At 47.8% G+C, this 26,629-nt stretch overlaps 1 protein-coding gene across 1 annotated transcript in view; it reads right to left on the reverse strand.

Annotated features, from left to right (window-relative positions):
• The window catches only part of ADAMTS12 (ADAM metallopeptidase with thrombospondin type 1 motif 12), a 208,465-nt gene that overhangs the window by 22,885 nt on the left and 158,951 nt on the right, over positions 1 to 26,629 (reverse strand). Inside the window, exons 17-20 of the mRNA XM_024578563.3 lie at positions 26,098 to 26,224; positions 19,175 to 19,385; positions 9,586 to 10,701; positions 486 to 638 (exon numbers count right to left, since the gene is read on the reverse strand). Coding sequence (XP_024434331.3) covers positions 486 to 638; positions 9,586 to 10,701; positions 19,175 to 19,385; positions 26,098 to 26,224 — 1,607 coding nt within the window. The remainder of the gene's footprint in view (positions 1 to 485; positions 639 to 9,585; positions 10,702 to 19,174; positions 19,386 to 26,097; positions 26,225 to 26,629) is intronic.

Genomic DNA, 26,629 nt, shown 5'->3' on the forward strand with positions numbered 1-26,629 from the left:
CAAATTCAACGTAGTACTTGCTTTGTGAGCACCTGCTGAGCCATGATTTAATTATACACAAGATAATGTGTAATTATTCACTCTAATGCTAAGCTTCAGTAATCTAGAAATAATATTTCATCCTGGACAAGCAGGTAATTATGCAAATTTAACTCTCCCCTCCCCCAGTTTGTCTGGCAAGGGAAAGGACAGGCCAATAAGAACACGTGGGTTAAGAAATCTCTGTACTTGTTCTAAGACCATTGTACACAAGAGTAGTAGGTCTACGGTAATGCCTATGATGGACTCATCCACTATTTTACCAAAGTGAGGCAGAAGGGAGGTGGGAAGGGAGGCAAGAAACCTACTTTTTTAGCAAATGCTTATAGAAGATCCCCCACCCCCCTGCACACCACTGAGCCTGGGAAGTTACTTTGGTTCCCCCCTCCTTTCCACCCTCAGCACCCCCCCAACCCCCTCCCCCACCACTGAGCCTGGGAAGTTACCTTGCTCCAGTTGCCCACTCTCCAGCTGGCGCACGGACGAAGGTGGCACCTCTTGGCGGGGTCAGGCCTCTGAATGGCCGCACAGTCAGCGTCCACCTGGGTGCTGCACTCCACGCGTCGCCAGGAGGCCCCCAGCCCACACGTGGTGGAACACTGTGGCAGGGGACAGAAGACGGAGCTGAGTGCCACTTCCTCAGACACAGCCCCTGACACTCTGCAGCCAGGAGTTCCAGGCTCTGCTGCTCACCAAGTGCCCTTGGAGCTTTTAAGCAACCCAAGCACTGGGGCCCCTGCTCCAGGCAAATAATCTGAATCTCAGCTGGTAGGGCGTGGGTGTCAGTAATTTAAATAATTTCCCAGGTGATTCTAATAAACAGCCAGGGCTGAGAATGCATGACATATGTGGGAGGAAACCCCAACGCAAATTAGAATCTGCTTCCCTTTAAAAATTATACTGGCTTGAGTGCCCAACTGCCACATTTCATACCAATGTTGTCCAAGTGGACATCAGGCCATGCACCTGCCTCTTACCTCATATCCGTCCCTCACTGCAGTGACATTATCTCAGTTAGTCCTCTCCGTCACAAACTGTGATATAGATGGGCATTGTTATACAGAAAACAAGGCTTGGAAACCAAGGCTTACACCTTTGGCTTGCCCAAGGAGTAAGACTAGGATTTTCTGCCTCCAAAACACAGTATGATATTCTTCCAGCTGTTCTTCTTAATCTTGAGTATCCATGGGCATCACAGGGACACTGGGCTAAACACACGTTCTGTCCCAGGAGGCATGGGGTGGCACTGGAGAGCACGCATTTCTAACTAGGTCCCAGGTCCCAGGTGATGCCGATGCTGAGGTCCTCAGACAACATCAGGAGTTACAAGGAGGCTACAACGTTTCACTACTTGACCCCCTGGTGGTGAATCAGTTGCCTTTTGCCACATGTACAGCCCATTCCTCACAAGATGTTTCATTTATTTACAATTCTTGAATACCTCCGGTTTAGCAGGGGGGCACCTTGAAAACTACACAAACTTCCCCTTATAATTTCTTCTATTCTACATGCTTGATTCTTTCATTTGGCTGCTCTTCCTTGCACTCCCCCACCCCCGCCCAACCTCAGGAGAGGCTGTTCCTAAACATGTAAAACACAGCTCTGGGCTAATACAAAAAGGGGTGGAAATCCCACCTATAGCGGTTTTGGAAGTTTCTTTTGATGAGTTATAAAGAAAAACCGGCTCTACGTTTCTCTCGCTGCACTTGCACCCTCCACATAATGTCATGTCTTACTTCGTGCAAGTTCTTGTGTTGTGACATATACAACCCAACAGCGCTCCTAGGTGGACGGATTTACTACGTTGTACAATAATGGGAAGGGAAGAGCAGAAAACAGCCTAGGTCATAGTTGTTTCCATTCGCCTCATGGAGGTAATCTCTCCTCCTCCTTAAGGCTGTTTAGGGTTTGGTTTCTATCTCTCCTAGGTTTCTACCACCTCCTCCTCTGTATGACACTATGTGTACAAGTGGAGACAATAACAGCTGAAGTGCACTGATCCCTGACCCCTGTGGCCCTGGTGCTCACACCCACGCTCTTTGCGATGGGACTTTGCTGTTCTCATCAGGCAGTGGACTGCACTGAGCTGGCCAAAAAGTTCATCTAGTTTTTTCTGTATGATGGCTCTAGTGGTCTTAGTTGTCTTTAACTTCATTCGAAACAATTTTGTTAGATTGTATGTGACAGCTGTCATACCAGCATGCATTAAAAAAAACTTATCAAAATCAGTAAATTTTTGTGCAGCCATTTTAATATTGAAGATGAAAGAAAATATGCAACATTTTTGGTGTGTTATGCTTTATTTTTTCAAGAAAGGTAAAAATGCAACTGAAACACAAAAAGAAGATTATGCAGTGTATGGAGAAGGTGCTGTGACTGATCAAACGTGTCAAAAGTGGTTTGTGAACTTTCTTAGTACTACTGACATTGTGGCCAGATCATTCTTTGTTGTGGGGGTGTCTTATACATTGGAAGGTGTTTAGCAGTATCCCTGGCCTCTACCCACTAGAAGCCAATGTCAGGAGATAGCCGACATACTCAAAATATCCAATCCAATACTTGGTGGTGAAAATGAATTGCTGTACGTCTTTTATTTTATGGAAAAAACTAAACAGACTTTTCGGCCGATCCACTATTTCCCCAGCTCTTGAATCAGGACTGTGCTTGCAACTTTGGCCAATAAAATGCAGTGGGTGATGCTGCGCAGTTCTCAAGTGGCCTTGCGTGTTTTGGTCCTCTCTCTTGGACCGTCTCTGCCATGAGAAGGCAGCTGGGCTAGCCTGCTGCAGCGCGAGAGATCATGTGAGACAGAGCCGGGTGACCCAGCCAAGGCCATCCCAGAGCGGCCGGCCTTCCGCCAACACTCCAGCAGTTTCATGACAAGCCAAGCTGAGATCAGCCAAGCTCAGTCCAGCTCAGCAGGACCTCCCAGCTGACCCACAGACTCGTGAACAAAAACGAACGTTTACTGTGGTTGTTTGCTATTTACCGTTATTGGCAATAGACCACTGATACAACAAGAGAACAGGTATCTTTCCTACATTTTCTATAACCTTCAGACGCAGAGTACAATTAAAGTTCTGCAGTTGGCTACTTGTGTGATCATTTGCTGTTTCCTAACTTCCCTAGCCTGAAAAATTGGTGGGAACACTTGGACCTCCTTCACGGGGCTGTTGTGAGGACCACAGAGATGATTCTTGCACACGGCCAGTGCTCTCCAAGTGTTCCCTACTGAACACAACACACTCGCGAAGTCAGCATGAAGAGTCCTGCTTTGCAGACATCTGGGGCCCAGGGGGTTTAGAAGCCATGCTCAAGGCCACACAGACAGTATGCTGTTAGTTTCATATGACAACATGGAGGAAAACGACATTTTCCCAAACCCAGGAAAGGAGCTGCGAAGACCAGATTCCCAGGCTGGCAATGACCATGGGTGCTGAATCCCAAGTGCTATCTACAGTTGTTTGCACCTTATTATGCTGCAAATAAGTGCACATTGCCTCTGGGGCTCTGCATCTAGTCCTGCTAGACTCAGATGCCCCGAGCAGGTGTTGGTTTCTTTCCTTTGGACAGTCTCTGCTGAAGCAGCAAAGAGCAATCCAGCAGTAGAGCCGGGAGGAGGAAGTCCATGGAGTGCAGGAGAAGTAGATGGGGTTCCATGGGCTGCCACTTAGGGTAGATTCAGATTGGGATCCGAGAAGGGAGGACTCTGAGGAAGTTGAGGGACAACTTCACTTGGTTCTGGAAACAGCTAGTGGCCACACGAGAACCGATTTTCAGGTCAAGGAGCTGGTTTCAGGGTATTCAGCCCTGGAGCTGACGTGGAGGGCTGTGAAAGGCTGTGGAGATGACACTGTCACCCCAACTTACACGACTGCAGAGCATAGTGAACTGACTGGCCCAGGGGAGCCGACTGAATGAAGAGGCAATTCGATGAGAGGCGATTTCTGTTGGAGTAAGAGCCACACCCCCGCATGTTGCGTGACATGTTTCCTGTTTGTACGTAGATGTCAGAGCAAACACTGGGCCAGTCCTATGTGCCGGACCCTCCTCTGAGCCATTCCTTTTACCTCCTAACAGACTTATGAGTCAGGCCTACCATCCTCCTCATTTCATGGAGGAGGAAAATGGGGTGCAGGGAGGGCTCAAACCCAGACAGTCTGGCTTTGATGAACACACTTTATGTCTGTTCACAGTGTTAATTTGGTTTTTACATCTGTTCTTTAATATTTGAAATCACAGTGAGTTAGAGGACTCTGCTGTGCACAGTGGAGAACATGAACAGCCTTCACCACGGGACAGAGGTGGGGCGTGGTGAGGGCGACCGCAGATCAAGGGTAAGGAAGTTTAGAAATGCCTTCCCATCTTCAGGGTCAGGAAGGGCCTTATGGAAGAAGCAGCTCAAAGGCTGATACTGAAGAACAGATAGGATTTAAAATGGCAGAAGGTTTCAGAGAAACTGAGTTTAGATTTATTGAAGCTTCAGGGGGTTGAGGAAAAGCAGAGGCTTGGGTTTGAAAGCTGGATTATGTTGGGAAGTCCGTTTGGACGTTAGAGTGGATTTTATCTGCTCTGACAAGTAATGAAGAGACATTAAAGATTTGTGAGCAGGAGTTTGGAATGGTTAGAAAATTCCTTTAGGAAGATGAATGTGGCAGTCTGGCATCTCTTGTGATGATGTGCGGAAAGCAATGGAGACGGGAGAGACCGAAGTGCACAGATAGGCAAGGAGGTGTCCAGTAGGTGTCCCACACAAGAGGGTCCTTCATTCTTGACCATGGTGGCACTAGTGGCATTTTACACCGGACACTTCTTTCTTACAAGGGACTTCCCCGAATGTGGTACGACTTCTACCATCTTTGGTAGACGTGGAATGCTAATAGCAGCCCCTCCCCCCATCATTGCATAAAAGCATCCCCACTCTTTTCCAAATGCCTCCTACCATTTCATTAGATTGGAGAGCACTGGGCCCTAAACTAAGAGGAAATAAAGAGGAGATGACAGAATGATGAGGTGACACTGGCAGAAAAATTGTCAGGGCTCTTTTAGTAGCAAGGGGCAGATTGGTATCAAAGGTGATGCTGGGGTTTCTAAGACTCGGTGATTGGGAGGAGAGTGATGACATTACAGGGAGGGGTGATCCTAAAGAAACAGCTTCAGAAAGGGGCAGAAATAAAAAACTGAGGACAACGGAGCCTTCAAAACCCAGAGTTTTCCTTCTGAGTCCTGATCCTCTTGGACAGTTCTGTGCTGAGCACTATTTCACCAGCTGCACGCACGAAGGGAGCCGGCAGCGAGCCCGGTCACGAGGGAAACCCCCGCCAAGTGTGGGACTCTGCTCTAGCCTTGCAGCTTTGATGAACTGCAGTCTGGGCCGATTTCCTTTTCCAGACAACTCCCCGGGATTAATAGCTCTCAATGGCTCCACCACGGTTGCCAAACTTTTGGTGAGCTATGATGTATTCAATAAGGCAGTTTATTTCTGTCAAAGTCAAATAATGACATTTGAGATAGAATTAATTCTGTGTATCTTGATTAACCTCTAGGCTCGAAGAATCATCAGGTTTGATGTGTACTTTCATTTTGGTTTAGTTTATTTGGATATAGTAATTTCTCATAGAATCCATTAATATTTATCAATTAATTATCACATGTTAAATATCTTCAGGACAAAAGCATTAGAACACATTTGAATTCACTAATTCTACAACTGCTTTGGGATTTGGGGATTGGATGAAAAGATAAGAGGGTGGGAAAAGAAAATAATTTCTGCGTCATCCTAAGGCTACTTTTCAGTCAAATTTTTGTATTAACTTGTGGACGGAGAAGGGCTTGTCCTTCCTTATGAACAGGCCTGGAGTGGGGAGTCCTCCGTCTGCGGGCTGTGATAGCTTCTTACAGGGTCTCCCCTCTGGACTGCAACTTGGCACCTTCCTCCATCTCAACATAAATTCTGTTCTCTCCACAGTCACCAGTGACCTGCTCATGGTCAAATCCATCACGTCCACTGCCAGTCCTCATGTTCCTACACATCCATGGCACCATTTCTCTTGGTTTACATCTTAAATATTAGACTACTCCTTACTAGTCGTCCACATGGGAGCTCTTTGTTAGCCAGCTTCTTGAAATGCTGATGTTCCCTAGAGTAATGTCCCATCACTGTCCCACTCCTCCTTGGCACCCTGCAGGTTAATGGGTGACCTCCTTCCCCCTGAAGGCTCTACATCCACCTACTGGTCTTGGCGACCAAGCCTGACCTCTAGGTTTCACCCCTCTCAAGACTCTCAGACCCAAACACACAAACATCTGCTGCTTACTGTCTGGATGTCCCAGAGGTACCACCAATGTGACTTGGTCTATAACTAACGCCGCCATCCCTCCTTTCTTTGCCTCTGTCAGGACTCACTCCTCCTACACGATGTGAGACATTTTGGTTTATAGGAGCACCACCCGACAGACCCCCAGGGTTCCAACTGAACAGTCATGGCAGACTCCCCTCCCCACTTCTCCTTCCACGCCCCACGTTGATTATTCACAAAGCCCCACTGATGTGACGTTCTAAGCAGGGGTGTCCAACCCGCAGCCTGTGGGCTGCATTCAGCCCAGGATGGCTGAAAATGCAGCCCAACACACAATCGTAAATTTACTGAAAACATTATGAGATTTTTTTGTGATTACATGTTGCCGTGTATTTAATGTGTGGCCCAAGACAACTGTTCTTCTTCCAGTGTGGCCCAGAGATGTCAAAAGTTCGGACACCCCTGTACCTAAAGGTATTCTGAATTTATCTTCCCCTCGTCATCTGAGCATTCAGTGGCAGGGATGGCTAGATATTCACCACCATAAGCTGTCTTCTCTTCTTCCGGGGCACCTAATTCAATTACACTTCTCAGTTGCCTTGCAGTTGGGTTGGGTCACATGACAGAGTTCTAGACAATGGAGGGTGAGCAGAAGTGTTCCGTGCCCCTTTCAGGCCTGGCCCATAAAGCCCCTGACAGGAATGCCTCCATGCTCTTTCCCCTTCCTGAGACTAGGATGGTGACCCAGGGCAAATTTGATAAGAGGAGGATGGTGGCAGAGCCCCTGTCAGCCTGGATTCCCGAATGGCTGCATGCATCACAGCTTCGTTCTCTATGGCCACCACTGCAGACCCGGGATTCCCTCGTATCATTATGTGAGTGAGAAATCAGCTTCTGTTGTAGTGAACCACAGTGTTCTGTTTGTTACAACAGTCTAGCCTCATGTGTGTGTGTGTGTGCACACTTTCTAATGTCATATACATACGGTACTCATGTCAAACTCTGATTATTCTGACATCAACCCTATACCTAAGCCTTTTACCACCTACTCTTTCATATTCTGTTTGCCCAGCTTGTACTCTTCTCAAGGCCCACAGTGTCTTTAATTGTAGGTGCTTTCAGACTACATCTCCATGAACCAATTAACAAAATCACACAAATTAACTAGCAGCCTCAGTTTCCATACCGCGTTCTCTTTGTCTTTGAGTCTGCAGAGGCCGCATGCTGCCCAGACTGCTTCGACGGATGGAGGACGACAAGCCTGTTTATCTGTCCTTTAGGGGTGCTCCACGTGTTTGAAAAGAAAGGTACATTTGAGGGTCCGACTTTCAAGGACATTACTCACAAAACGGAAACAGATCAATTTTATTTCTAGGCTGAACCAACTGTGGTGACAGTATAGGGACCATTTGGACCTGTGAGCTCGAAAGTCACCATGGAGCCTTCAACGTTATTTTAAAATACTTTCTTGTGAACTTTGTGATTTTCTCATCTGTCTACCCAGGGTCACATTTCAACTGGCACTGTTTTTGCGCCATCTGACCAAAGAAGAAACTGCTACAACAGAAGGCAGACAGAGTGGTGATATTCCCTCATTTGCAAAGCAATGGGTCAGAGGCTACCAGGTCTGCCTGCCTGGGGTCGAATCCCTGCTCCACCACTCCGGAGGGGGTGTGATCCTGGCTAGCTCTCCAAGTCTCTCAGCTTCAGCTTCCTCATCTCTAAAGTGGGGAAAATACTACCAATCTCCTTGGGCAGTGGTGAGGACTGAATGAGAGAATTCATGTTAATTAGCATAAAATCATGCTATTAAAGCATGGCACATGCTTTATAAATGCTCACTGTCCACATCCTCCTCATTATAGAGCCCATGTGAACTTTCCCAGTGGAGAAAATATGACTGAAATGTCAGGAATCATAAGGCCATTCCTCTAAACATGAACGTCTTTCTTTCCTCCTGAACCTGAACTCTTTACTCGCAAATGGAGATACTAAGATGCCGCTACACTGACAGGAGATGTGATAACTTACTTCAGAAATCACACGTGAATTAACGTGAAAACAGAGTTCAAGTGCGAACAAAAATTTTCGAAAGCTTGAATTTACCTCCTTACTGCCAATGTGGTCAATTCTGTAACTAAAGATAATGATTCATTCACACACAAATGTTTTTATACAGCTCAGTCATTAATTGGTGCTGAAATTCGCTGGAGACAGCAGATTAGAGAGGAAAGAGTTAGAAGGCTCACCATCCAAATGACAAGTGTCCTTAGACAAGTCACTGAACCATTGGAAATCTTAGTTTCTCTGTTTATAAACTGATGTAAATCAGACCCTACCTGCTCCTCAGGCTGTCAAAAGGAGGAAATAACAGATTGCATATAAAAGTGATTTTATAAATTAAATGTTTGCTTTTTTATATTAGTTACAATTGCTTCACTTCCTTTCAGCGACAAAACATGAGCCATGAAAGGTCAAAAAAACGCTCAATGATTATCTTGCCACAAAGTCCTCTTCTGAGTTGTCAAATCATTTTTTACAAGTACATATACTGCGCATTTGAAATCCAAATGGGTGAGAAATGATTCTGAATTATGGCCAAGAAATGGAAAAACACATGTCTAGCCAAATTCTTAAAGCCTGAAAACAGGAGCCAACATTTTTTCATCACGTATCTTCTTTTCCTCTATATTCTAACTTGTTTGAAAGCCAAAATGATTTTTTTGTAAGCAAAACCCCGCCCCCCCCAAAATCATTAATACAGTGAGCTATAGAATTTGTTTAAAGAGTGTGGTGTTACATTTACGTTCTAACTGTTATTACTTGACAGGTTTAAATCGGTGGCTCCAACTTTAGCTTTCTGAATGAAGTGTGCCCCTTCAGTAGGCCTTCAACACAGGGTCAGCACAGTTTCCAGCTGGAAGGGAGGCTGGAGACGACCTACACTGGCTCATTGTTCTACAGACGCAAAGTGGGCACGGTGAGATTAACTGAATTCTCCACTATCACACAGCTGGCTGACCCAGACCTCACTACCTCTGTTCTCTTCCCTGGAGCCTTTTTTTCCCCTCCGTTTTTGGAGTTAGGGAGGCAAAGAGGGAGGTGAGGCATAAATCTGATTGCTTCACGTTGATTCCACATTAGATTATATTTCCTACAAGCCAATTTTGACACTAGCACAAGAATGCAACACCCCTCACTACTTCCCAGAGAGACACAGGCATGGGGCAGGCCATGGAACTCCTACCTCACTCCAGTTTCCAACGACCCAGTGCGCAGAGCTGCGGCCGCTCGAGAGCTGCTTGTAATTGGAGACATTGAGCAGAAACCCCTCAGCGATCAGACTGGTTGCATCTTCCTCGGTCAGGACTGGTTCAGAACTCTGTGTCAGGTTCAGGTTGCTTGGAAGTGCTGGGGTGTCATGGTTTACCGGCTTTTCTGAGGGTGCTGGCTGGTGCTCTCCCCCCAAGGGGAGAAGAGCGTTTGTGGGCTTTCCAGTGATCATCCCCTCGGCTCTGGGTGTGCCATTTTTGAGGGTAGTGGGTCCTTGGCTGGGTAGCAGTCCTTCTGACACTGTGCTGACAGGTGGCCACAAGGATGCCCCCCAAAGATAAGGTGTTGGTGGGGGTCCAAATGGCATTCCTGTACTTCTTCCCCCTGAAGCATCATTTCCCGGTGCTACGGTCTTGGTCCATATTACAGAGTCGTTTCCATCTGTGTTCTCAGGCTGTTCCCTGTCTTCCCCTGAGCCACTAGGAACCTCTGTGTCTGGCTCTTTGCTCAAGGTATTGTAAAATGGAGTCACCTGCCAAGTCATGGGGTTGCTGGAAGATGACAAATCCGAACCAATCCCAGTTGTGGCAAAAAGGTCTCCCTCTGAGATAGGACCAGGGTCTGCATTGGAAACATGCTCTTCCTTTGGCTGGATACTCAGAAGCCAGGTGGTGAGGATGGGCTGGGAAGTAGTTCCAGTGGAGATGACATGATCGGTGTCCAGTGCTGTGTGGGTGGAGCTATTCTGCCACTGATTCCCATCCGGGGCTCCTTTGGAGGCTGGGGTAGGACCTTGGTTGTTGACTGCCACAGCACTTGCGGTCACAGGCTCAGGCACTGAGGGTGTGGTCAGCATCCTGGGACCGGGTGTTGTTGATGGGATGGGCTTTACAGGGTCACGCTCAGAGGTCGGCGGCCTTTTCCCAGTGAACACTTTGCTGGGGTTCGGAGCTCTCCGGCTGGACGGACACTGCTGGAGGCCGCACAGAGCTCGGCTGTTGGGCTTTCTTGTCACGTCACAGGGCTCGTTGTGGTTCTTGGCACACGTGACACTGCGAATCCGCACTCCGCCGCCACAGGACACAGAACACTGGAAAAGAGGGACAGCTGTCATCCTGGGGGGGAAAGCGGCATTGGCTCTCACACTTGGGTTCACAACAAACCAGGGCAGGCCCACAGAAACTGAACTGTGCAGCCAAAACATTTTACACTTTTATATTTTGTTTCTGCATTTCTACAGGTTTCCATGGAAATATGCATCTTCTGGAAACCAGCTGAGGCTCAGGACCAATGATTCACCCTCCAGAAACTGAAAATACAAATGACGACAGTGTAAGTGAAGTCTCCCTGGACTTTGAGCTATGGATAGTGGAAAGATTTAAATAAGTCACCTACCCTTTCAAAGAGATAGTGATAACATCTTTCCTAGGGTTCTGATGCTATTATATTAATGTAAAATGTTTATATGCTCTCTGAAGTCTATTAAGTGGGATCTAATGAACATTTCCCTCCATATTAGGAAACCAGGGCCCAAAAAGCTCCATTTTCACTTGACTGCGTGATGTAGAATCATATTAAGACATGCTCACACATGAATGTAGATCCGGGGCCTTTCCTGAAATTGAAGGAGGTAGTTCATCAACGGCGAGAGACAACCTTTGCAAAGGGTTCGGTGCGCCCTGTACTATGGCACCGATCTGTACTCAGGGCCGGGCAGGCAGCAGACACCCCTGTCCCGTCCCACCCACTGTGAAGATACCCCTGTTCTTCCATCTGGAAGGGGGGAACCCCCTTACGGATGGAAGAACAGAGGGGAGGCCCACAGGAGATGGCTTTGGTCCGAGCGGCTGCAGGCTGGTTACGGCCGAGATGCGGGGCCGGCAAGCGCAGGGCAGGCCCCACCACCACAAGCATCCCTCAGGGCAACGTGCCCGACCCTTGAGATATCAGGCTAGGTTCACAGGATCTCTGGGATCGTGTCCATAAAACCAGATGCTCTCCCTGCCACCCAGAGGACCCAGCGTTTTCCCATGAAACAAACTTCCCGGCAGGTCTCTCACCCTCCGCGAAGGCAGAGTGTCCAGGGAAGAACTAGGGAACCGGGGCCGGGACGGGGCGCTGGCCACAGTTATGCGCCAGGTGGAGCGGGCCCGGGCGGGCGGCACCCACGCCCACGGACTGGTTCTCACGTGGGCACTCAAGCCTGCACTACGCCTGAGTGGCTAAGAATCTGGCTTTGGCGGAAACTCCCCCACCCTGCTCTGAGGTGAAAGACTTGGACCAGGCGGCTTCAACCCTCTATGTCTGTGCTAAACCACCCAAGAAGGGATTGTGATGGATTCGCCCTCAGTCCTCCAGAGCTCGAAGCCCCTTCTCTGTGAAGGAATCCGCGGCCTTCTGTTTCGTGTCCGCAAAAGGCATTACCTGCGGTGAACCTGGGCCAGGGCGAGCAGGATCTGGCCCTATGGCAGGAGCTGTGGGACACAACATGAGCCCCTGAGGCCAGGACTCGGGTGTTCCCGGGGGCTCTCTCGGTGCCCAGGCGCCGTCTCTTGCCTGGACAGTGCCCACGCCGTCCCTTGACCCTCCGAAGCATACCTGCATCCCCCGATAAGCGGCCCTCTGCCTCCATGGGGCTCGGAGCCCTGGGGCAGTGGTGCAAGAAACTGGTCTAAGTTGCGGGAAACCCGCAGACCCCTCCATCCCATCCTCCCCACTGCAAAGATCCTCCTGTTCTTCCATCCATAAGGGGGGTTCCCTTACGGATGAAGAACACGGGGATGGCCCACAGGATATGGCTTTTGTCAGAGCTGCAGCTGGCTGGTTTTGGGCCAAGATGTGGGGCCGGGTGGTGCAGGGTAGGCCCCCCCACCACAATACTCCCTAGGGGCAACGGGCCCCACCCTTGAGATATCAGACCAGGTTCACAGGGTGCCTGGGGTCGAGTCCGGGGAACTGGAAGCCCTCCCTGCCACCCAGAGGACCGCGACTTTTCCCATGGACCACACTTCCCAGCAGGTTCCCACCCCTGCAGAGGCAGAGTGCTGAGGGGAGAACTAGGGACTTGGGGCCGGGGCTGGGGGCCAGGGCTGGGGGCCAGCCACGGTTCGGGCCAGGTGGAGCGGGCCCAGGCAGGTAGGTCCCCCGTACGAGGACGGGTTCTCCCAGGGGGAGTCAGGCGTGCGCCCCACCCAGGAGGCTATGAGTCTTGCTAGGGCTCAAACTCCCCCACCCTGACCCAAGGCGGGAAACTTGGACCGAGCGGCTTCCACTCTCTAAAGTCTCGGCTCAACCACCCAAGAAGGGATTGTGACCGCTGCAACCTCGTTCCCCTATAGCTCGAACCCCACTCTCCATGAAGGTGTTGGCGGCCTCCTGTTCTTGGTGTCCGCAAAAGGCTTTCAACTGCAGCGAACCTGGGCCCAGGCGAGCTGGACCAGGGCCCATGGCAGGAGCCTGGGGAGGCAATGGGAGCCGCTGTGGCCACGGCTGGGGAGTTTCCTGGGGGCTCTCTCGGGGCCCAGGCACCCTCTCTTGCCTGGGGAGTGCCCACGCTGTTCCTTGACCTCCGCAGGACACCGGTGTCCCTCCATAAGAGGCCCTCTGCCTCCATGGGGCTCAGAGCCCTGGGGCCGGGTTGTGTGAGCAAATGGCCTAAGTTTCGGCAAAGCCTCGCTCCCCCCCCCCCCCCCCCCCGAGTTCCGCAGGGGTAGCCAAAGCACAGGCAGCTGGAGTGCCTCGGGGGAACCCTAACAGGACAGTCCTTCATCAGGATTCCTGGGACAGATCATCTATTTCATCAGTGTCAGCAGCTGCAAACCACCCGTAGTTGCTGTATAACATACACTTCTAGATGTTTTGAAAAATCCATGTTTTTACCAAACGGATCCATTTTTAACTTTCCTTTCCAATGACATTTTAAGTTATCTGCCAAATAGTTGGGCACTTGAACATGAACAGTCCAGGAGTCTTCCCCGGCTGTTTCACATTCTGTCCCTTCTGTCTCTGACCCCCAAGGCAGATTCCTTGAGACTGGGGACTGCGTGATGCTCAGCGGATCTCATGGGGCTTCACAGCTATTGTTCCGTGGGATGCCTGAGAGTACATGTCCTCCAGCACACCTACCATTCCTCCCCATCTGCCTCTGTTACCCAGTAGATGCAGTCCCTTTTAAATAACTAATAGATGCCATTCCTTTGCCTTGGGCTATATTGTGCCCTGTGGGACAGGGTTGACTCTCTAACAAGTATACTGGGCCTAGAAATGAAGTTGCTTTTCCCCCAGTCACATCAGAACAGGCAGCGCTGTTTCGTGCTCAATGCACACTTCCGCCTGAGCATCCTCCCACTGTGTTTATCCCATAGGAGCTGTCGAGCCCATAGGAGGAGATAAATGCAGGACACGCCGCACTTAGAACTCACCTCCGTGGGTTCAGAATTCTCAAAACTGATTTTTGCTACAATTATCATATGCCCTTACCTTATAATTCTGAACCCTGTACCAGCCAAGCAGCTTGCCAATCTGCTAATGTCCCCTGGGAGGTACCTTGCCCTCGCTGGCCACCCCTCATAGATTACGGCCTTTCGGGGAGCCCGCTGAGAATGAAGTCTGCTGCTAAATTAGCCCACTCCACCCACCCGAGGTGCATCATTAGGGAGGGGCTGGCGACTGGTGTGGAACTGTAGTGCTAAAGACAGTTTATTCCAAAACACACGTGGGGGTTATCAGAGAGTTTGGGCTAAAGGGCTGTGTAGAGGTGTAGCTAATGCTCTGGGCAGGAAACATTCAGTGCATAGTCTCAGGAATTTATAAGTGAATGATTGCTTCTCATACTAAAACCGCCTTTGAAAGTGAGCTAAAACACTTCGGTACCTGTTATGGCTCGAATTGTGCCCCCCTGCCCCGCCTCCCGTCCCCGCCCCCGCCCCACTCGCCAGAACAAAAGCTGTATCCTAAGCCCTGCTTAGAGTCCTAAGCCCTGCTCACTCTCTTTCCTCGTACTTCAGAATGTGGTCTTGTTTGAGATGGGGTCCTTACAGAGGTAGTCAAGTTAAAATGAGGTCACTAGGGTGGACCCTTGTCCCATATGACGGTTGTCCCTCATAAAAAAGGAAATCTGGACACAGAGACACACACAGGGACAATGCCATGTGAAGATGGGAGCACAGACCAGGGTGATGCATCTAGCAGCCAAGGACACCGAAGACTGCCAGCCCTCGCAGTCCTCAGAAGGACCCATCTCTGACAACACCCTGACCTTGCATGTCTACCCTCCAGAGTGGTGAGACAACGCACTTCTGTTGTGGGACCCCCCCAGTCACGGCACTTCGTTCTGGCAGCCCTGGGAAACACATACAGTACTCTAGATAAAAAATCAGACCTGGTGAAGGGGATCAACATGGCCCCCAAGTAGTTTTTTGGGGAATAGTTGTTTCACAGGAGAGCGCCCACGACTGTTCTGCAGGAAGCCTGGCAAAGCACAGGCTGCTGGCATCTGGGAAGAACTGAGACACCGGCACTCACAGATGCCCCATGCCAAAAGAGCAGGTGGCGGAGGCTAAGACATTGGCCATCCTGTCCCACAGGACTCCTTGGGCTTTAACTGAAACTGGGGACCGCTCAGGTAAGTGACTCAGAAATGTCTCCTCGCCGTCCATGCTCTGTCTTCCTTCAAGGGGCAGGAACTCCGGTGGGACTTCTCACGAGTCCCCACTGGCTCCCCCTTTGGCAGGAGACATGTCCCTGGAGCCTGCTGCCACATCTTCTGTCTGGAGAGCCAGGAGAGCTCGTTTGCAGAAACTGGCACTTAGTCAGTCTGCTCACCTGTGCACTCTGACAGCCAAATGAACAGCTCTGCGCCCCGCAGCTCCCCAGTAACTCGACTAATAGACTGTTTTGTTCATCTGTCTGCCTGTGTGCCTTCTGTCAAGTGCAGAAAGAGCTGATCAGAGGTCTTCACAGACCCCGGGCTCATTGGCTTATGGAGCTGCACCCCATGCCTCATCGAATATATGAAAAAGCATGTCTAGTCTCAAGTGAAATACAAGCCTTTTCTGTAAAAACCACTTGAAAGGCTTTCATTCTTTTGCCTTTGAAAATATTTGGTGAGGGTAACAATTAATTTATGAGTGGCTTCAATTTTTCAGCGATCATTAGGCATGGTCTCCAGTTGCAGCAAAGTGAAAAAAGCGGATCTAGAAATTGTTTCCAAACATAGTGCATTTTTTATGGGTACTAAAGGCTGTTACATGGTTACATTTGGCAGACCTTCAGGATGCAGCATGGCAGAGTGTTCGGAGCCCAGGCCAGGCTCTATGCTTGGAGGCTGATGAGCATGGGAAAGTTTCTGCACATCTCTCTGCCTCAGTTTCTTCCCCTGTAAAATGGGGCTTGATAGGGCCATTGGGAGACACTGTGTTAATAACCATAAAGGTGTTTGATGCCCGTACTAAATGCTCAATATGTATTTGCTCTTACTGTGCAATGAAATATTGAGCTCTGAGTTGGCAGAGTCCTTCTGTTTTCATGGATGCAATGTATTAGCCTTTTCCCACGCCTCTAACATGTGCGCAGGCCCTTGAAGTGCCTGCAGGCCAAGCCCCGGGCTTGCAGTGCTCCACGCGTAAAATGGTCCGAGTTCGGCTGCTGGTCTATGGCCCCCAGTGCAGGGGCCACAGATCCACTCCGTCAGGATGCTTGGTTGCCATTGATGGGACAGGCTTACAAAATCAGAGCAGCATGGAAAATAGGCCCTTGTCTCCTTGCCTGATAATAAATTACCAGTGAACAGTGACAATTCGCCAGTCCCTTTGTGAAGGGCTCCATGGGTTATCTTCAAGCTTTAAATTAACCCTGTCTTTCTAAATGAGAAAAGGCTGAAAGAACTTTAACATGAGCTCAAGGACATACAGTTAGGGCTTGCCAGGGCTTGGAAATCTGGAATAATTGCTCTCCCACTAAATCTATTAGCCTAACTGCCAGGAGAAATAGGGAAATTAATGGAACTATTAGCCACCTCAGGAATTATTTTAAAAGTTAAACGAGACAAACGATAGAATGTAGAGAGCGCTCAGCAAACAGTAGATGACATTATTGTTATTTCCATCTATTCCCTTTACTACCAAATAATTGTATGTACAGAGCTTGCTGAGTGCCAGGCACCGCTCCCGCAAGAACTTTAGAGATACTAATTCATTTACTCCTCCTAACTTCCCTTGAGTCTGAGTACTACCGCCACCTGCACTTATGGATGAGAAAACAAGCCACAGAAAAGGGGAGTGACCACTGAGAGATTAAATTCACCTGTCCAGTAAGTGCAGGGCGGGACTTGAACCCTGGACCTCGTGTCCCAGAGACCTTGCCCTGCACCACCAGACTGGCTGCGTCTCACAGGGCTGGTCCCTGGAGTGGCGTATGTAGTAAAAACGGGAGCCACAGAGTCTTTGACACTTTGTCTTTGTTTACAACATATAGAGGCCCCCTTCTGGACCCTCTGAGCCCAGAAAGGAGCTCTGGCAAAACTAGGAGAAGACTCTAGTTAAAATTTGAGATTGGGATGGGAGCCTGAGCTCAGAGGGGGCGGGGCTGGTCATGGGGCAGGAAAGCCCTCCCTGGGTGCTGCAGCCTCCAGCTCCCACTGGACACCCCCTCTGATAGCTGGTGCAGCGCAGGCTGGCCGGTCTGTCTTGACAGGGAAGGGCAGCTCTGGGAGTTCTCCTTTACCCCTTCCTCCCTTTCTCCTTCCTTTGCCCCACCTTCAGCAATACCGTAGTCTACGATAATTTGTCTGGGTTGGCGGTGGATTAATAGGCCACCAGAGGCTGTCACTGTACCCTCCTGGGAACAGCATGGAGAATGTTCTGGGCTGCTGCTGATATGTGCATGTGTATCAGTGCTATGCCTGTATTAGTTTGCATGTATGTTTTCTGTGCATATGTACCTTTGTCTTTTCTTTTCTTTTTTGTCCTATCTCTCCATTTGATAGGAAGTTCTTACAATACAGGGATCATACGTGCCATTAAAAAAAAATTTCACCTATGTGACCCGAGTGCATTCTGAACAGGATTAGAAGCCAATAAACCTAAACTGTGACTAGCAGCTAGTGAAACAGAGTTTTGGAAATAAGGTTATCAACGTGGCTATGTTCAGATGAGTGCTTTCTGTTTTCAATCAGTTATCTTCAGAGACAGAGCCTTTGCTTATACAAATTTCCAAATTCCTCTTTAGATAATACTTTGAGTACCTTTATAAGCAATGAAAAATAATCTTGTTTACTTATAATCAATATCACTTTTTTTTAATACTCACCCGAGGACATACTTATTGATTTTTAGAGAGAGTGGGAGAGAGGGAGAGAGAGAGGGAGATAAACAACAATGTGAGAAACATCGATCTGTTGCCTCTTGTACATGCCCCTGACCAGGGACTGAACCCACAACCCAGCATGTGCTCTGACTGGGGAATCGAGCCCATGGCCTTTCAGTTTGTGGGACGACGCTCTAATCAACTGAGCCACACTGGCCAGGGCGATCAAATAAACGAAAAGGTCTTATCCAGGTTGGTCCCATTACTCCCTTATCCATCAGACTTAGTTCTAACTGATTTTCTGAGGCATTCTCCTGAATCGAATGTTTTCCCTTTCTTTGAAGGTGAGTTCTCAGTGGAGCTCCTCAGATACCCTGGTCAATGGTAATGCTATTGTGAAAAGTGTGGCTTCCCAAGGAAGCTCACGGGAAGTCAGCATCCATCCATAAATTTTGCCCCATTCGTTTTTTAAAAAGCATTTCTTCCCTAGTTATTCTTTAGGTCACTGACTGAAATGTGCATAAGAAAGCAGAGTGGGGCCTTGGAGACTCCAGGGTTCTTGGACGTAAAAGGGTTCCACTTCCTGTATAGACTCTGGGAGCACAAGCCTTGATCGTTCCAGGTTCCATGGTGACCCAAAGAACATGGACGCCTGGGAGTTTTCGTGACCTAGCTCACTAATTTCTAGTTACACTCAGAGAGTTAGTTGTTAGATCAGCTTAATTTGGAGAAAATGCAAAACATGTTTAAATTTATGTGGCTGATAACAGCAGATACCCTAAACCTTGGTCAGGTCTGGCCTTGACACGTGTTGAAAAGATGGAGCTTGGAGGGTCTCTTCAAGTGTCAAGTGTGCTGCCCGTCATTCCACCGTGAGAGTGACGCCCCTTTGGTTTTACTTTACTACAGTAGCTCCAGTGAAACACTACTGGTGAAGGTTTGACACACTGGCTGTGGGGGTGGGTGGGAGGCTCTGATTTGCTACTGATGGCCTAACAACAGGCCAAGAAATATTCTGAGGATTTCATCAACCCTGGCAGGCATCTGACTCCTGGACAAGTGCGAGGGAGATCCTGTAAGAATGGAAAACAAGCAAGACAGAATACTGGGTGGAAAACACAGGAAATGGGCCAGCGGGGCTAGATGCTGGCCATGGTGCCATTTTCTCTAGGGTCACTTTGGATTGGTTGATGACAAGGAATGGGCGGTGCTGATGAAGCATAAAAAATGCCAGTTTCCCTTTTAACCCCCGAGCTCACCTCACTCCAGTTGCCTACTGTCCAGTCCGACGGACATAAGATGTCTCTATTGCAGGAAACGAGGGTCTTGGGCTTCAGCAGATGCTGGCAGTCTTTAGCAGGCAGAGCCTGCTCATCGGAGCCCATGGTCTGGATGCACAGCACCGTTCGTGTCTTCTCTCCATGGGGTCCGCAAGTCGCCGAACACACTTCCCACTCCCCGGCCCACCACCTGAAGATACACATGGTCCTGTGAGAGAAGACGACCAGAAACTCCCAATACACACACGTGTGTGTGTGTGTGTGTGTGTGTGTGTGTATGTTTTTTTCAATTCAACCACTGAAAAGAGAAACCAGGCACAAAAGTGCAGGTTACTGAGCCAGGATGTAAAGCAAATTTCAGAGAAGTCAGTAGGGAGAAGAGACTCAAATGACCTCTTTCTGGAGTCAGATACACTTTAATTGCAAAGAATGTATTTGTCAACAGGCTACTCCATCCTGGAAGCCATTGACCACATAAGACATATGTCTTATATTAGGAGTATCAGAATGTTTTATTACTTTTAGATTCTCAGAACCTTTAAAGGATCTCTCTTAAACACTCATTTGGGAAAGAACATAGAATGTCCAAACTTGATGTACAAAAATTAGTACTGAAGGACAATACCCATAAATAATGAAGATTAAGTCCTGCGTATGAAGTCACTTTGGGAGGGGAAATGACTCTGATGGGTGTGAACTTTTCAGATTTTACATTATGAAAGTTCAGTGACAGAGGAAGATGTTGCAACTTCAAATTCATATCCAAGGAAAGTACTCAACTAAGCTTGCAAAAGCAAATAATAGCAACTAAGTAATCAACATTTATTTATTCTTAAAAAAAGCACATTCATTTGATTTCTTTTCTTTAATTTCTTTGTGAATTTCTATGATAATTTAGCTTTAGAGTCAGATCTTCTTGCTTGTTTGTATCATTTTCATTGTGTTTTAATGTGCAAGAAATATTTTCAATCTGGGGTTCTGCGTTTAGCACAAGAACCTGTCCACCCTGAGATGCTGGGCAGCAGCATGATGTAGTAGTACCAGCACAGACTTCTCAGTAGACAGAACTGGGTTCAAGTCCAGACTCCACCACTGTGGTTAAATGACCTAGAAACTGTATGTGGAGCCTCTAGTGTCCTCATCTATACAGTGGTATAAAAAACCAAACAGAGTTGCTAACAAGAATAAACGATGGGGTAACATAGAAGGGATTAAAGAAGAATGGGTTCTCAATATGTTTTCACATCCTTTGGGTAAATATGCTCCTTGGTATTCACCCAAAGGAGTTGCAAACATATGTCCACAGAAAGCCTGCATGTGGATGTTTATAGCAACTTCATTCATCAGTGCCAAAACTTGGAATCAACCGAGATGTCCTTCCATAGGTGAACTGATAAACTGTGTTCAATGCAGACAATGAAAATGCCTAAAAAATGTCAACACTAAAAAATGAGCTATCAAGCCATGAAAAGATGGGAAGAAACCTGAAATGCATATTAGTAAGTGAAAGAAGCCAATCTGAAAAGGCTACAGGCACTATGATCCCAAGTACATGACACTCTGGAAAAGGCAAAACCACAGACACAGTAAGAAGAGCAGTGGTTGCCAGGGGCTGGGGAGTGGGGAGATGGACAGGCAGAGCACAGAGGGTTGTCGGGGCAGTAAAAATACTCTGCACGATGTTATAATGATGAGTGTTTGTCATTCTTTATGCATTTGTCCAAACATTTGGAATGTACACCACGAAGGGCGAACCCTGAGGTAAGCTATGGACTTGGGGTGATTACGACATGTTGATATAGATTCATAAATAAAACAAGAAAGACAGGAAGGCAGGAAGTCAGGTAGGCAGGAAGGGAGGAAGGAAAGGTTGGTTGATACTTAAAAACTATTATTTTCCTCTCCACCCCTTTACCCTAGGACATGACATCCAATTTCTCCAAAACCATATCTCTTCATATGCCACCTGGGAAAAATATCCACCCTCTACCCAGACTGTTTCATGAATATTTGGGGAAGCTATAATTCAATCATAAATAAGGACTTTTCTAAATTAACCTTATGTCAGAGTATTTCATGGAATTCTATCTAGCTCACCATATCTTCCTTCAGAAGAAATCGTACCTGTTACATGCTACGTTTAGTTAGCAGTTTCCAAAGTCAGAATCTTCTGACCACATTAACTGATTTCCACATGAATGAATAGCATCAGGGAAGCACCAAAGGTGATTTGCTAGTTGTTACTTTTGACAAAAGTTTTAGTCCAGATGCATTAAATATAATAAAAGATGAATTCAGAGAAAGGAATACCCATACAACATAAGAGCAAAATAAATTTAAAAACTGAAATTCCAATTAATTTAGCTAGGTGAAGTCAAGTCTTCTCCTAAATAAGGGTATCATAAATTTCAAACATAAATGAGCAAACATGTACATGTGTATATGTGTTTGTGTAAGTATGTGTATCACGTTGAGTATAAAAACAAAAACAAGGACAAACATTTTACTTTTGAGGCTATAAAAACACCATCGGGGTCATTAATATCTGTCTCTGAGGGCTGTAGCTTAAGGTCTGAACTGGGTCAATTCAGGCTTGATCTGCTCATTTTGTTGACCTTTAACAACTGACTGTGTACTAGGCCCAGGCATGAATGATGAGCAGAAAAAGGCTCAAAGAAACTCAGAACTTTGGAAATAGATACGTACCAGACAGAGGGAAAAGTACTTAAATAGTAAAAAGTGCTACCAAATGACAAAGATTTTAAAAGAACAGCCAAGTTGCTTATACTTTGCTCTTTTCCTTAAGCATATTTTCCCAATTGTTTGGAGGAAATTGCGTTTCCAGCACAGCAGCAGAAGCTGGGGGATAGGGTGGGCCGCTTTCCTCCCCTGAAGTGCAACGATGTGAAATGGTAAAAGCATCAAAATGAGCATCAGCTCACCAGGAAGCCTGGGCACTGGCTGCCGCATTGGTGCCGGCTGGGATGCACAGTGGCCGTCTGGTAGCCCAGCTCCTCCTGCATGTGGCCATCAGTACTTTCATTCTAACTGCCAGGCTCCATAGCAGTTGTGTGGGAGGGGGCTGCGTAGTAGGTGCATTTCAAAATTTTGCTCTGAATCAGTAAGCTGTGTCCATGAACTCAGCTTAAGAAGCATTCTGGGGGAGAGAAGGAATGCATCACTGACCTTGTTCTAACAGTGCTGCTCTTAGAAGTGAGAAATCAAGAGATGTCAAGTAACCACAAAGCCCTAAGGAGGGCAAGGACCACATGGGCAGGGACCAGGAGGCAGGGCACTGGGCAAGGCGTCCAGACTCACGCCTGCCCGCCCCAGCCCTGACAACTATAGCTCCATCTTGCTGACGCATGTGCATAACCTTCCTGGCTGTAAGCTTCCTTAGGAAGTGACATGTGTGTGCTATTCAAAAAAAATCCTTTGCCACGTGCTTTAAGAAAGCCCTAATCACGTGGTTTTCCAAGTTTTGGAGCCTCTGTGACCTGGTGGCGGGGTCTTCTCTGCACTTGCCCTGCTTTTACATTGTGTTTGCACTCAGCTGCCTGTCAGTTTCCATGACAAATTACCACAAACTTGGCAGTTCAAAGGAACAGAAATCTAGTTTCCTAAAGTTCTGGAGGCCAGACATCCGAAATCACAATCCCTGGGATGCAATCAAAGAGTAGGCAGGCAGCACTCTCTCCAGATGCTCCAGGGAAGAGCTGTTCCTGGCCTCTTTCAGTCTGGGGTGGCTGCCAGAATGCCTTGGCTTGTGGCGCCCCACACCAATCTGTAAGGCTAGTGTCTTCAAATCTCTCTCTGCTGCGACTTTGCATTGCCTTCTCGTGTGTGTGTTTGTGTGGGTGCGAGTGTTCCCTCTGCCTGTCTCTCGTAAGAACACTTGCAATGACCCATTTAGGGCCCAAGTGGGTAATCCTGGGTAATCTCCCCATTTCAAGACCCTTAATCACATCTGCAAAGACCCTTTTTCCAAATAAGGCAACATTTGCAGGCTCCAGAGAACAGGATGTGGCTATCTTTGAACTAGTTTTCAGCTACCGCGTGACCACATTCAGGGCCAATTTCAAGTCCAGAGCGCTCAGACTGGATCACTGAAGAATTACTTTATCAAGGTCCCTCCTCTGTGTCTACAGGGATTGAGCCTGGGCTCATTTTCTGTCTTCTGGACTCTGTACTCTTGCACCAACACCCGTCTCCTTCTAGCCCTGCTTGTATCTCATTATAGGGTTACCTCCAACCAGACAGCTCTGGTAACTGGAGTGCAGAGGTAGGTAGTGATCACCACCCTTGTGGATAGAGAATTCTGGAAACTGTGAAGCCAAGTTTTAAGCTACAGATGAATTGGACAATGTCAGCTACAGACTGATGTCTGTTATAAAACACAGAGCTGATACCGAATCCACAATCTCTTTACACAGCCAGTGTCCCCAGTTCTGCCTTGGCCTCAGCAAGTGAGTGTCTGCATCAAAATCTGTTGGTTGGCACCACACCTAGCACCATGCTGGCTTTGCTTTGGACCAGCGCAGATGAGAGGAGTGGTACCAGCCTCTGCCTGGGCGGGGGGTGGGGGAGTGGGTCTGCCTGTAGCAGGCTTATAGCTAGACAGCCTTGGATTCAAACCTCTGCCACCAACTGGCTGCATGACACTGAGTGAGGTAATGAACATTTCTTCCTCTGTAAAACGGGCATAATAGTAGTTATTTTTCCAAATAGTTGAGAACAATAAAGGAAATATACCAGCATCTCTAAAACGTTGCCAAGAGTGAAGTTGGTGCTTAAAAAAAACCTACTGTTTAATTCCATTTTCACAGTACTGCTGTTTAAACAAACGTCTGGATTTTCCACACAGCAATTCTGACACTAACTGTTTATAGAGTCCAGGGCTCAGTTCTGCAAGCCCTGCCCACGGACACCGATTGTAAGTCCATGTGGTCACTTGTGCTTCTGACCTACTGGCTAGAAAGAGGGGGTTCCCGTGATCCCTCCTCATGGTTGATAATTTGCTAGAGTGGCTCACAGAACTCAGGACAATATTTTATTAGCTAGATTACTGGAAGTAATACCTGCTTAAGTGTGGTTGGTAGTGTAATAATATGGGCATAATAATTTATAGTTTTAATTTGAACATTTCACCTAAAATGACATGGGGAGTTTGAATGTGATATTGTTATGTTACAGAATTACATGCTTGTGATTTTGTGATATAAAAAGGGTGTTGTTTGTGCTGGACCCTGTATTATATGGTTATTAACAGCAATGTATCTCTCATGGGAAATAAAGGATGCTTAACAAATATTTGCTGATAACACAAAGGCCGAGGCAGACTATTTAAAACAGTAAGAATGAGAACCTGAACCCCAGAGATAAAATTAGATTCAGGAAATGCACAGCCGTGGTTTTAAGAAGGTAGCCGATCCTCCAGAGAGTGGCTTTGAGAAGTGAGGCAAGAATCCCAGGCACGTGTGCAGCAGTCGCTATCATCTAGTGAATGCGAAGGGAATTAATTGGTGGAGGGCCTTAGACTTTGAGGGAAAAGGCTACAGGGAGCACAGGCAGTTGACCAGCTGAGTGGCAGGCTGTCCAGTAGCTCTAAGAAATGCTCGTCTTCCCGGGCTGACTCTTCCCCAGGAAGGATCCCCAGAAACTGCAAGGGTGCGCACAGCCTAGCCCTGGCCTAACCCTGGAGTGCCTAGTTGTTTCCAGCAGAGCTCCAGGGAGGTGGGGTGGCGGCGGCACCTCTGTCCTGCCTCGGCAGAGGCGGGCCAGCTCTGCTCCCAGCCCACCTCTTCCCTACAGGAACCCATGGAACTTGGGAGAGACCAGGCCTCTGACTCGGAGGTGAGAATGCCCAGCCCCTGGGTCCCTCCTGTTCGAACCTACAAGATGCTACCGTGGCTTGTCTTCCCTGGCTTGTCTGGACATTTCATTTCTTTACCTAGTTCTTTGGCATTCATCACATTCACCTAGCTCTTCTTTAGAATTTAGCCTGTCATGTATTTGATTTGTTATGTTACGCCAACTAGTCTCCTCCTGTTAACCAAACTCTTAGTGTGTCTTCTTAGGGCTGCAACAAATGCCTGATGGAATCAGCGGCCTAAATACAGACCCCGTTTAAGGTCACTAGAGAATGAAGAAACTCCCCAGAATCCATCCATCCCTCATCAGTCTTTCCTTCCTTCCTCCCTCCCTCTTCCTCTCTCTCTCTCTCTCTTTAAACATAAACACCTCATAATAACATCCAAGCTACCTTCTAGGATCCCAGTACCTTCAACCAGTAAGATTAGCAGCGGACGGATACCTCTATTACAGTGGTTCCAACCAAGGGTGGCCTTGTTTCCCAGAGGACATTTGGAGACATTTTGATTGTTACAACGTGGATGGGGGTTGGAGGTGCAGGGAGCTACTAAGCTCTAAATAGATGCAGACCAGGAACACTGTTAAACATCCTGTAACACACAAGACAGACCCTACATATGACAAAGAACTATCTGGCCCCAGGTATAATGTGCTTAGGTTAAGAAAGCCTGGCTTGTAAGTCTACCCTTCCGACAGCCTTTGGGGCAAGTGGGCACTGGGATCTGAAGTGTCAGTGAGCTGTCTGCAGGTGGCTGTCACAATGGTAAAATGCTCTTAGGAAAGCCAAACCCAATAACTGAAGAACTTCAGGTGATCTATGTAGCGTTGTCTTCAACAATGCTTGGAGGCTTAGTCTTACCAAATAATTAAACACACGACACACCAGCTTTGTCTCGTAAGAAATGCTCTCTGGGAAGAAAATGTCCTCCCTCCCAGCTTGCCAGAGGCTCCCACAGCACAGCCACAGACTCCCAGAATAACTTTCCTGCCTTTATTCTAATGACAAAGCCCCAGCCACTGTCACTGCTTACCTGGGGGGACAGTCCTTTTCATGGCACTTCTTCTGTCTCCCATTGGGCTGTGTTTCCGGGTCACAGAACGTAGCTTTCACCATGCCATGGCCCTTCCTCACGCAATGGGCAGTCTGGCGGCGGGTACCTGCGGGTTGGGCAGAAAGGTTCACACACATTGAATCCTGAGCCCACGTGTGCGGTGTCAGGCCCCTGGTCACATAGAGAGATTATGCTCACAGCTGATGGGAGAGTTGTCTGTATTTGGTTCTTAAAGTAGCAGTGAGAACCAGGGACCTCTTGTTATCCACACTCAGGCTGCAGCTGGCAATGGATGGAAGGACCACAGCTAATATAGGCAGACTAACATATACTCTAATCCACAGATTACAATCTAGCTGTGGAGATAAGACTAACACACATCTGCCAAATAAAAAACAAAGTGAGATTTAAACAAGGAAAGCATACATCCTCAGGTATTATAATACAATTTCTACATTAGTTTAGTAAAGGAATAGAGGAGGAAGGGGCCTTTCTATTAGTTGGGGTTTGT

Source organism: Desmodus rotundus, chromosome 1 (genome assembly GCF_022682495.2).
Source record: "Desmodus rotundus isolate HL8 chromosome 1, HLdesRot8A.1, whole genome shotgun sequence".
NCBI classification, from domain to species: Eukaryota; Metazoa; Chordata; class Mammalia; order Chiroptera; family Phyllostomidae; genus Desmodus; species Desmodus rotundus.